The sequence below is a fragment of the Saccostrea echinata genome, unplaced genomic scaffold (assembly GCF_033153115.1).
Source record: "Saccostrea echinata isolate AGI-Se365-2 ecotype Australia unplaced genomic scaffold, CSIRO_AGI_Sech_v1 ptg000009l, whole genome shotgun sequence".
NCBI classification, from domain to species: Eukaryota; Metazoa; Mollusca; class Bivalvia; order Ostreida; family Ostreidae; genus Saccostrea; species Saccostrea echinata.
Genome location: NW_026889758.1, coordinates 32,702,696 through 32,715,902, shown reverse-complemented (window position 1 = coordinate 32,715,902; position 13,207 = coordinate 32,702,696). Strand labels below are relative to the sequence as shown.

The window sequence follows — 13,207 nt, the reverse complement described above, 5'->3', positions numbered from 1 at the left end:
TTTAATATTTTTCATTAATACACAACAAAATTGCCACTTTTCTTAAGTATTAAGAATAAAATTAAAATTTGTGAAAGTGCAAGGATGTGTCAATCAAACGCGTTCAGAAATTTGAAGTTTCAATAACTACGAGATGAAATAAGATTTTTATTCTTTTTTAGTATGAAATGCTATAGCAACATATAAGTCATGAAATTTTACAGAAAATTTGAGAAAATATTAACTTCAAATCTGTGTCCAAGCACCTTTAATGACATCGTTAAAAGAAGCAAAAAAGTTAAAGTTAAAATACCTTGGACCTTTAAAAAGTCGATGCCAGTAGAAATTTGTAATAAAAACCTCAGTGTTTTTGGAATCATACCATTTCTGAAATCAAAATATAAGGTAATGATAAGATTTTTAATATTTGAGAAGAAAGTAATGCTACACTATATGTAAATCTGTATTTTAAGTCGTTGAACAAAGCATTCGAGGTTTATTCTCTTTTTTCTTACCCCACTGGAATATCTCATTCCTGTCCACAAATCTGATTTCTCCTCCAGGGTTAGATGATTTATAGATGATTGAATGGTAGGATCGTTAATTATAGGTAGACTTGCATCTTGTGTTATTCTGCACCATTCACTGTAAATATATAATTGACAGACTATATATATATATATATATATATATATATATATATATATATATATATATATATATATATATATATATATATATATATATATATATATATATATATATATATATAATAAGCTGAAAACTGTCCATTATGTCAGATACTAGACTGTCCGAGACGCGTTAGCGCAGAGGAGTTTTCTAAAATCTGATATAATGGCCAGTTTGAGGCTCATAACTTACTTATAACATTTCACCAATGTCGAACACTTCCATTGTTAACTTATTGGATAACAACAGGTAAACGGATCTCGTTCTGCTTGGATGATTTACCTGGCACTGTTCATTAAGTTAGGCCAAAGAAGGCTATTTTTGGATTTTCCTCTGTAGTTTTTCAATAGCAGGAAGCATAGCCATGTTTCATACAGTTATATCCGTAAATAAGAAGATTAACTTTGTTTAGTCTTATTTATCTCCATTGTGACAATTTAATACATGTATATACTACGCATGCGTAAAAGTAAGTTCTATTAAATATTCTTGACAATTTATTCATCTTACACCGCAACACGACGGCTGACGGCGTATATTTTAAAACAAAGACTTCTTCAGATTCAGGTACTTTGACAATGTCATTAATCGAGAACACCAAATGCAAACTTCAGCTTAAAGTTTTCTACTGTAAAATCCGGATATGTTCTAATATTTCGGAGTTTGCAAGAAACAACAGTTTCTCGATTGTATAAAACAACAGGATTTGTTCCAACCAGCTTGATTTTTGTTTTCTTTTGGTGAAAATGGAAGGTTATTTCAGATATATTTTATTTTAATTTACAACAAAAAGTTTCTCCCCTGAGCTCAGGTTTTCAAGGATTTTACTCAAGACACTCTTTAGTTATAAAGCTACGACAGACACTCGCTCAAACAATGCGGGATTGGATGGGCAAATGGTCACAAATCACTTAACGAAAATACAGGTTAACATCACAGAAACAGTTGAAATTTCGTGAGCGGAAAGTTAAAGGCGGAAAAATGGATGTTCAACTAAGCAAAAAAGTCCAAAGTTGTGTGTGTATGAAAACACATGCATATCATTCTTCTTTTGTGTCCCAAAGTTTTTGTGAATGTTCCGTGTCTCAATCATTGTAAAATGAATAGTAATGAACGGTGAATTTATGAAATTTAAGATCGGTGCCACGGATTCCTTTTTGCAAAAGAAATTTGTCAAAGAATACGCATAGATTCTTGACAAAAGATGCGTCGCTTACAATGCAGTCTCCAGGTGAGCATCGATTTGTTTTGCTACAACCTTTTCGAGAATCTTAGAGATTCGAAACAGGACGGTAGTTTTTTAATTTTTTGGGGGGTCTAATCCTGGCTTTTTCACAATGGTCGAACAATTGACTGCTTAAAATTGCCTGGGACTTTAAGATTCCAAAAGCGCTTTGTTTATGATTAAGGTGATAGACGGTAGGAAACTTTCAATGCACTGTTTCATTAGATGCGTAGACATGGGATTGAGTTCACAAAATTTTACTAATGCCTAAATGACAACTTTTTTCTAAGAAATGTACTTATTTAGTGTCTAAATGCAAAATAGAGACAACTGTGCAATTTTTTAAAAAAAATACAAAATGTGTATTTATAATGGTAAAATAAATTCATCAAATCTGTAAATTTTCATTTAGAAATACATAAGTCTTCAGTCAAATCTCAAACTCTCTCTCTCTCTCTCTCTCTCTCTCTCTCTCTCTCTCTCTCTCTCTACCTTGCATCATCCCATGACATTGGACTGTCAAACACTTTATAACAGTGATTTCCAAAATGCCTCCAGCCATCCTCTGTGTCACAGAGATCTACCCGTCCTTAAAAAACGAATATACTTAATATAATGTATTCAAATTAAATTAAATCGTATTATTCATGACATCTTATTTGTAAAATATATATTTTACCTTTCTGTTCATATATTACATTTTCTCTATCAAAAGTAATAGATCTGCTGGTAAAAACTTAATGTTCCCTAAATTACGAAGAGAAAAAAATCGAAAAAAAAAGAAAAGAAAATGAAGAAAATACATACTTTCACAGGTTTTGCCAACAAACTTTGATGGACAGTGGCACATGAAATCATCCTTTACTTCCATACAACTCCCTCCATTTTTACATGGTTGAAACTGACATTGAGGAACTACAATATGTTTCACTGATTAGATAGAGATGAAGTAGTGAAAAACCTCCAGTAGAGTCAGTTTGTTCTAAAACAAATTCTTAATGTTAATTAATTAAGGGAATATTTATTTAAATATGACAACAAATTATAATGGCATCAACATTGACAATGTAATCAAACAATATTTTCCTGGACAAAGTGTCTTCTATGTTCAACAAGTCTCAAAGCAAACTAAAGCTAAGGTAAAAATGATCTTTTATTCTAACTGGAGTGTTCCAAGGAAAACATGTGTCGCCTGCTATTAATAGCATCTTAAACGATACAAATAAATGTAAGAAGGATCAGTTAGTCATTTACATATTAGTATTATATAGTTCATGCATTTTCCCGCAAAGAAAAAAATCTCCACGGATAACACAAGATGAAATTCCGCGCAACCGCGGAGAGTTGAAGTTTTAACAATTCTATTTCAACTGACAGTTAATTACAGTCTTATAACAGTAAGAAATACTTTGTTCAAAATCCCGCAGTTAGTTTACGAGCAGAAGTAGATATACATCTACGCCCCCTTTTTCTTTTTGTGAAAACGTCCATTTTCTAAATTGTCGTTTTCTCTTAACTTTTTAGCAACTTTATTTTATTACCTGTTCCATATATATATATATATATATATATATATATATATATATATATATATATATATATATATATATATATATATATATATACGAGGGTTGTCCAAAAAGTTCGTGGACAAATGCTTAATTTTCTTTATAAAGTCCGCAATGGCAAACATGTACGATAATATCTTAATATAGACCATGATTGAGTAAATGTACAAAAAATTAAAACAATGCACACTATTTACTGAACATTATAGGTGTAAATACTTTGTATATGCAAGTCGCACGGGCCAGTCTGACGTAACGCTTATTTCATGATAACGTCAGAAATATGAATTTTGAATTTTTATCGCATGTTCATAGACGCACGCTATTTTTCTTTATTCTGCCACATTGCCAAATGTGTGCAATAATATTTATGTATAGATTTTAATTAATTTAAATTTTAAAATTCAAAACAATACACAATAATTTACGAGAGTGATCAATATTAACACTTCGTAAACACAGGATGCACAGCCCAGCCCGACGGCGCTATATTTATAACAACGTCATGAATAGGAATATATCCTATTTTCATCAAGTAACAGTGGTTTTCCACTTCTTGTAGTGACTCCGAAATTTTACACACCGTTGAAAAATCGTATACACCAATTACAAATCACTAAAATAAATATTTTCCAATAAATTTAAGTTGTTTGAATAAATATTTTGTCTTTTACGACGTTTCAACCATATTCACCATAATTGTATGATTGGACGCTGTCCCGTTCGGATGACCGACGTCGCTTTTTTGTCAATTTTTGAAACATACTTCTTGCGGTTTTCACTTAATATTTTCATTGTCTGTTTAGTAAGCGATAAGTTCAAACAATAAAAACCAAACTATTCCTACTTGGATTTTCATAACTAATATTTTGGTATACAATAAGCATATCTTTAACCATTCATTTTAACAAAAACGCCATTGTCCACGAACTTTTTGGACAACCCTCGTATATATATATATTGCTCTTCAGGTGCTCTGTTTTCATATACATCAAGGATAAAAGAAGGGAATACAAATTGTACATGAACTTCGGGTTCGTTGCCATTATGGTCTCAGTGGCGCAAAATGTAATAACACGATTTTTGGATTATAACATTTTGCGTTAAGATTAACGCAAAATGTAATAATGCTCTGTTTTGTTGTTACATTTTCTGTTACTTAATTTTTGCGTTTAGGACAACGCAAAATGTAATAAAACAAAATGTATTAAAACAAAGTATAATTATTTTTGTTTGGTATTGTGTTCAACGTGAAAAACGTATACAAATGGGGAAACTAGCTTTACTAAATAGAGACACAGACATTTTACTATGAGACAAACGTTACGGCTTTTACTGACATTACTAAATCTAACTGTATATTTTTGCTAACTCTGTTTTTAACATTTTTATTGAATACTTATAAAACATTAACTTAACTTTGATTGACATGTCTACGAGTATTTATAAATCAGTCCGTCTTATATATCCATCACTGACATTCTCAATTATCAATGATTGACCACGGGTCCATTAAAAGCTCTTGATATGCATGAACGACGTGCATGTGTACATTGGTAAGTAAATTAGAAGTGTGTGTCTGGCGAGGAGAAGCGAAGGGAGGGGGGTTACTTCGTATGTTGATCATTGTATTTTTATGCGCATGCAGAAACTATCCATCTTATTATTGAAGAGAGAGAGAGAGAGAGATTTCTTTTTGCTGGTCTGCAATGCACATGATTTGTAAAACAGCATGAAATCTTTGTCAAGAAACGCCCTTCCCACCAGTAAGAATAAATAGATTTCTTTTCTAAATTTCATGCATGTGCCTATCAAAAAGCAAAAGCAAACTGATACAATTTTCAACTAAATACCCCCCCCCCCAAACACACACACACATGCACATGCACGTAATTTCTAATTTGCAACACCTATGATTTCAATATCAACTGATTTTAAATGGTTAATGTAATCAATATATGATGAAAACAGATCTAATGTAAGCATTAGCATATGTTTATTTTTCCTTTTGTCCTAAGTTCTTACCGTATATTTTCTTCATCCACTACTCAATTGAAAATCATTCTCAACATGACTGACCAAAGAGTGTGCTATTACATTTTGCGTTGTATTTTGGTTAATCTCGACGCAAAATGTAATAATCCAAAACCCGTGTTATTACATTTTGCGTTATTACATTTTGCATTGATCTCGACGCAAAATGTAATAACGCAAAATGTAATAATCCTAAAAAGTCTTTTACATTTTGCGTTATTACATTCTGCGTTGATATCGACGCATAATGTAACAACGCAAAATGCAAAAATCCCGGTTTATTACATTTTGCGTTGTTATTACATTTCGCGTTGCAACAAAGCACATTAACTGATAGATTTATTGGCACAACTTACTAATAGTCTTTCGCATCCTTGCAAGCCAAGGGTTTCTGATCCGCTACTCACCTCACAAACCTTTGGCCTACGGAGCTGTCAAAAGTCAGGATTTTTTTCTCGACTTGGGATTTGTGAGGAGAGTAGCGGATCAAAAGCGAGCTAGCGAAGATTAGTCTTTCAATATATAGATAAATTCACAACTTATAGTGTTATCAATTGCTTTACTTATTTATTTACTTAATTATTTCTATTCCTATAGAGTGGCATTTACATCAGAGCTTTTCTTTTCGTTTTAACATCGGATGACCACCAGATGACGTAGATTACCTTGAAGGTAAATTATATGTATAGGTTAACCTTATGTCTTACCTTTTCTTTCACAGTTAGATCCATTCCACATTGAGTCACATACACACCTATAGTAAGGGCTATCTGATACTCCATAACTAATGCATGTACCATGATGCTGACAGGGTTTCATAAGACATGGATCAAATCTTGACGCTAAAAATATAATTCTTAAATGTGTTTCAAAGAAAGCAGATTAGTATGATTATTTTAAAAAGATAACATGTACAGTGTATTTTGCTTTAGGTGCTTCAAAGAATGACTGCATTTAACGACGGGTTTTGGGTCTTTTTCGGTCGCTTCTGTTGCTTTAATATCTTAATCTTATTTCATTTTTTAAATTATATATTTATGAAAAAATCCTGTCAATATGGAACCAAATTAAAATGTTAAAATGATTTTAGACTGTGATACAATAAAATGATTCTATGTTTTCTGTCCTTACCCTCTTCAATTATAGAAAATCTACACTCACCTGCCCTTGATTGAACATTAGGTATGCATGAGAGGTGGAGCTAACATTATAAGAATGGGTCTAAAATTAGTCTAGATAAATAACAATGACATGTATTAAAAAATACAAGACCACGCAACCACTCTTTCCCAACCCCTTTTTATTCTGTATGGCACAAGTACACTATAAAAAATGTGATATTGGCAAATTAAGTTCTTTCCAAAAGGATTTTATAGGAAATAACATCCTCTGTATCTTGCACAAATGCCTGGTAAGGTACCTCAATTTTTTTGCGAGTAAACATGTTAAAGTAGCAATACTCCAATGACAAATTCTTAGAAAAAATTATATATTATTGAGGAACGTATCGTCTGTCCTTAACAAAGGTTTCAAAACGAAATTAACAATATGAGCACGTCCATGTAAGTAAAGAATCTTTTAAATCAATGCCTAACAATTTAACCTGTTCGAGCACAATGTCCTAGTTAGCACAAAACATGCTACTTTACAAGTCACGTGACGGAATTTATTGTTCACAAGGTTACGTGAGGTAAGAAATCACGTGGTGAATTATGATATTCAACATGTCACAGCCCTTGGTTACAATAGAGAGAGCGAATGTAAGAAGAAGCAGTTTTTTTCTCGTGTAAACCATGGGCGCATGTTTGTCTATTAATCTCCGTTTGACACAACATTAGTAATGCAAATATCCGGCTACTATTAAACGGAAAACAATAGACAAACATGCTCTGACCATGTATAAAGTCAGTAAAAAAAAGTGGGCGTCCTCATTATAGTACGGAGATTCAAGAAAAATTTATGACATTCGTTCTTCGTAAATACATACTTTTATTTAATATAATTACGTAAAGTTGTAGATTAGATGTTGACCATTCCTGCAATTAAAAAAAATGCTTGTTTTGAAAGTTTATTTTGTCGCAATTTTCGCATGTCCTTAAGTGCAGTCATCCTTTGTTTGCCATATTACCTCTGCAATATTACTAACGCAACCGTATAAATAGTTTTGAACCCTGGCTTGTTTTAGATCAATGGTTGGATTTAGGTTGGGCATAAGTTTGATGAAGGCTTGTGCATTCTTATTTTTGCTTATATCTTTACATGTGTCATGGTAACCTCTTTAACTTTTTCACACTGATTTGCGGTCTCTGTAATTCTTTTATGAACATTTTAATTCTTTTACTTTCAATTTTTAATATTTGACACAACGCTTGGGTGTTCTAAGGAAGTCTTCAATAAAGTGCACATGTACAATGTGTATATTGTCTGCCATGTAGCAAGAATAAGGACAAAGAGAATTTAAGAGCATAGATAGTAATTAAGTAGGTTTATTAAAACTACAGTAAGAGAAAATCACATTGTTCAAAATAATTAGTACAAGGTATGACAAAGAAAATCAACGAACCATATTAACGTAAAGGTCATAATGTTATGACCATGTTATTTATCATCTCTATTTTATGCCCTTTCGCAAAAAAATTTACACTGAATATCATTTGCAACTTAAAATAGAAATTGTCATAGAAAGATGATGGATTTGGAAAAAATAACAAAATGCACTGAAAGAAAACCAGGATAAAAAATGGAGAGCTGGTAAGTTACACAAAAAAGGATACTGTGAAGAACAAAGTAGCTTAATATCGAGTCCATATCCTTTGCAGTATACATGTACTACTGTTACTTGAGTAATACTCATAAAATATTGTCTGACGCAGATGCTAGTATGAGTCAATGTTACTGAGGATGTATATATATATATATATATATATATATATATATATATATATATATATATATATATATATATATATATATATATATATATAAATAGAGAGAGAGAGAGAGAAATCCTACACTCCTGGTTGGTATGACAAAATCCACATATGTATACGAAATTCTCAAATGATGAATAGAATTGAAATCATGTAAGAACTTTTTTTAAAAAAGCATTGAAATTAACAAATTGTCCTTCCGTAAACCCTGGACAAGTTTAGGAATTGGTCCACTAACATGCTTCATTCGAGAGATTTATATTTGTCATAGTTTCACTTTACAATTTTAATGTTTCCTTTTGGTTTATAGTTTTAAAATCAATAAATGCAAATAACGAGTAATCTTAAATTATAAATGCAATGAAAATATTAATATGAACATCCGCAAAAGGTTATATTTTCTATCATACATCATGTCAGAATTAAACATTTAGCATTAGGTCTTAATATTGTTTTTAAAAAAAAAATCAAATAGAATTCTAAATTAGGCATTCATTAACTCATAACAGCTATTAACATTTAAATTTTGCTTGTAATATGTCCCTTGAATAAATGGACTTCAAATTATTTCTAGGAAAGTCATAAATGTGCATTTTAAAGTATATTAATTGCTCCTAATTCGTTTTTAATCGAGGAATCTATATTTTTCGCATACTTTCTCAATTTTTCCTCTCTGGTGTGTGCGTGCTATTTCAGACATGAATAATGTCAACATTTATGATATTGTGGCAGATTATGAAGATTTTATATGAAATATTATATAAATATTGCATGTAGGTAAGTGTAATAAACATTGAAATTTTTCACCCTAAGAAAACCATTGTCAACAGAATCGCAGCCGACATAACAATGGTTTTAAAGGGGTAAAAATTTTACAATGTTACACTCAAAATCATGCAAATATTTATTATAGATATACTGAATGTTTCATACTAATACATATTTCAGTTAACCGATATTTTTTTTTTTTTGAAATATCACTCTTTGTCAAGCAATGTTGACTGTTTCTACATTCTTTCACGCTATAGGGGTGCTTTCATCATTCAAAGGGTAATAGTGTTTTTTAACAAATGTTCCTCGACAAATCAGATTCAACTAATTTACATGAAAGTATAATATACATTAATTCTAATCAACATTATAAAGAACATTTTGTTATAACTGACATTTAACGTTTCATTTTCTTTTGTCGAACCTTGTTCTTTAGACTATCAACATTTCAGAAAGATGCATCAGATCTCTATTTTGAATGTGGTACTTGAATCCATTGATATAATAATGATTAAATAAGATTTTCTGCAATTTTGCTGCCACTATATGCAAAATATAAATGAAATATTGCCTCAAATGCAGCTATGTAAACAACAATTACTAGCCATATATCATGTTCTAAACTTACTGGATGGAGATTAATGCAAATTAACAACATGCAAGTAAAATAGTCTTGTAAAGTTTGCATTACCTTTATCATGTAAATTCAAAAGAAGATAGGCAAAGTTGGCATGTAATCTGCAGGAACTGTGTGTGCGAATCCTTCATACTTAAAATGTCAGATCAAACAGACAATTTTGTCTGACCATAGCTGGACAGACTTACAAAGTTACGCACATAGGAAATTGTTAAATTACATCGAAATACCTTAATTGTTAAAAATTGTAATATTTAACTCTGCTTTCTTAATAGTTAATGGTATCATAGCAACACTTCACATAATTAATAAACAGCTATAAAATAAATAGGCATAGTTAAATGCTTTGCAACAAAACCAAAATTTAACCTTATTTTGATATTTGTTATCAAATCAGCATGCAATATCAAACTGATAATGGACATGATTACTTGATTGATTAAAAAATTTCAATAAAACCTATCGATTCATCACTACCATGGAAAGGAAAGGCATACCACTGAGTTTTGAACCCTGGCTTGTTTAAGATCAATGGTTGGATTTAAATTTACGCAAGACAAGTATACATGGAGTTAAAAACGAGAGACAGCGAATTTACACAATCATTTGAACAAATCCAAGTGCGTAAGCTTGAATGAAGGGGGTTACGTTCAAGTTTGTTCAAGTGAAGGGTCACGCCCATGAGGAGATGAAACGGCAAATATAGGGTGGATTTATATAAAAATCTTCTTACCAAGAAACACTGGACCAGAAAACGATGAAATTTATGTGAAAGCTTTCTGACGTAGGGTTGATTCAAATTTATTCAAACAATGGCCCCGGGGGTAAGTTGGTGCCAAAATAGAGAATCAAAGTTATCCACAGGAATCTATAGGGAAAAAAATCTTTAAAAGTCTTCCTCTCAAGAACAGCAAAGGCCTAATAAGTCATATATTGATATGGAAATAGCCCCAGGTAGTGTAGATTCACGTTTATTCAAATCATGACTCCGGGGGTAGGGTGGGGACACAATTGACAATTACAGTTTTACATAGAATTATTTATATATTACATTATATTATATATATAGATTATATACGAAAAAAATCTTTAAAAATCTTTCTAAGGACAAAAGCATAAGTCATATTGACATTGAAGCATCCTGAACGTAGTGTAGATTAAATTTTGTTTAAATCATGACCCATATGGGTAGGGTGGAACTACAATAGGAAATCAAAGTTTTAAAGAGGAATATATAGTTAGTTACTCAGGTGAGCGTTGGGGACCATGGGTCTCTCGTTTGCAAATGTTTGCTCGTTTCTTTGAATTAAAATACACACAAATAATGTTTAAAAATCGTGGCGAGACGAACCAGAGATGGCAAATTTATAGAAAAAATGCCTAGAATTGTAACATTTTGTACCAAATGACGCACCTAGCCATATTTCAAGTCATATTTTAACCTATCAAAACATAATACATGTATGAAGAAAATATGTCCCTTTCCTAATCATTGGAATACATGTACATCAACAGAATACCAAAATATCGTATTACGGATCAATAAAATTTTCAATTTTCAAGTGCGCCCAGATTCCTATGTCCTCGTCTTTACAACATGATATATGCTTGATTTTTTCATGAGTACAGAAGAACTCATCGAATTCTTGTGTATGGTTACAATGTTAGGTCATGTTATTATTTATCTATCCCATTCTAATTCTATAGTGTTCGGGTTTTGAAAAGGACGAATGCTGTTTTACGATTTTTCACTCACAGTAACATGATTGATATACTTTCGAATATTCAAAATTGTTAACATTAGAGTAAAAATGAGTCAAGAGTAAAATATTCAGATGGTCTGTCTTAACAGATAGTAAAGCGGATACACGCTTTGAACAGCCGTTCCCGTCTCTGACATAATGACCACCTCTGTCTTATATCCTTTACATACAGAAACTTATGTTTTGAACATTTCAACTTTTTTGTGCCAAAACTTACTGCATCGGGGTATTCCACAACTTTCCCATACTGTGCTAGAATCCATTGTAAAACACCATGGACCATTTGGTTTGCCGTCTGGATTTCTACAGTAGTTTTCCTCCGTCCATAACCAGGTTAGGTTATGAGGATGGGGAGTGTGAGATCCCCATTTCTGACATGTTTTTCTTGATATAGTGATGTTAATTTTCCCATTGTATCCTCGTCCAAGATCTGTACGGTAGCAATTCTCGTACGCTGCATAAAACAATCATGCAATTTTATGTGTCATTCATTATTACATACGTTACATGCACATCATAAAAAACAATAGTACATTTTATATTTCATACTAATTGTCAGGCCTTTATTTTTTATGCTAAATTTGACCACAGATTATTCCGTCCACCTGATCAATACATAGAGCTTGTGGCGGGCATAACCGATCGCTTTCTTCTTCTAGGCACCTAATTCCACCTCTGGAATTTCCAGTACTCCGTACTTTATGCCCTGTTCACATATTAGTATTGTTTTATTTTTATTTTTAGATCAGTCACCGTTCGTTATCTTCACCTATTTCATTTTATAAACTGACAGAAATGTTCAATAAAATTAGGAAGTGGATATTCCTGTAACTCGCTCTGAAAGAAATCATAACTGTTTTCAGTAAGAGACAAGCAAACATCATATAGAATTTTAATTTTTAGATCAGTATTTTAAAATTTTATTATAAATATCTTACCTATTGCATTAGAAATCAACAGAGGAAAAAAGACGATGAACATCATCTTCATTCTTTAGTTTAAGAATATCATTTAAACGCTAGAGCACCACCGATCTCGTTGACTTCATAGGCAACCTTCAGCCTTTCTGATATGGAACAATGCTCTCATATATTAAGTATGGAGGGATGACAGTGCTCTTCAAACCGGATTCCGTTATGCAATTGTAATGTTGGTTGGCGCAACACAGTTTTGAAAACAGTTGACACACACACAGCTGACAATCGTGTGAACAAGTAAAAAAAATGGAATACACTTGTCAGGTAAAAAATAACCACAGTAAATATTGCAAAGTTTTTTTTATTTTACACTTAATTTGAAGAAAATATGTTCGTTATATTTTTCAATTATATTCAAAGAAAAACACAGGTAACGTAATTATGTAATTAGGCACATCAGAATGCTGTCTGTTCAGGTAATGGAGGAAATAAAGTGTAAAGTATTATATCATTGAAAAACAGTGCAGAATTGCACAGTTTCCGTTTTGATTTCTCATTTAAAAACTAACAATGTTTAACGAATGATGTTGGTACATATTTATAAGAGCAACCGCAGTAAATACACTTACTTCTTGGTAACTTAAAAGGTTCTTGTAATGAAGTTAGTGCTGTGAAATGTTTTTTTTTCTGTCT

The 13,207-nt window shown here is 31.6% G+C and overlaps 1 protein-coding gene across 1 annotated transcript in view; it reads right to left on the bottom strand.

The window, feature by feature from the left end:
• LOC133182657 (macrophage mannose receptor 1-like) overlaps positions 1–12,587 on the bottom strand; it is a 45,872-nt gene extending 33,285 nt beyond the window's left edge. Inside the window, exons 1-7 of the mRNA XM_061317512.1 lie at positions 12,536–12,587; positions 11,815–12,051; positions 6,204–6,338; positions 2,702–2,809; positions 2,387–2,483; positions 495–624; positions 293–366 (exon numbers count right to left, since the gene is read on the bottom strand). Of these exons, the coding sequence (XP_061173496.1) occupies positions 293–366; positions 495–624; positions 2,387–2,483; positions 2,702–2,809; positions 6,204–6,338; positions 11,815–12,051; positions 12,536–12,587 (833 nt within the window). The remainder of the gene's footprint in view (positions 1–292; positions 367–494; positions 625–2,386; positions 2,484–2,701; positions 2,810–6,203; positions 6,339–11,814; positions 12,052–12,535) is intronic.
• Positions 12,588–13,207: the final 620 nt, after the last annotated feature.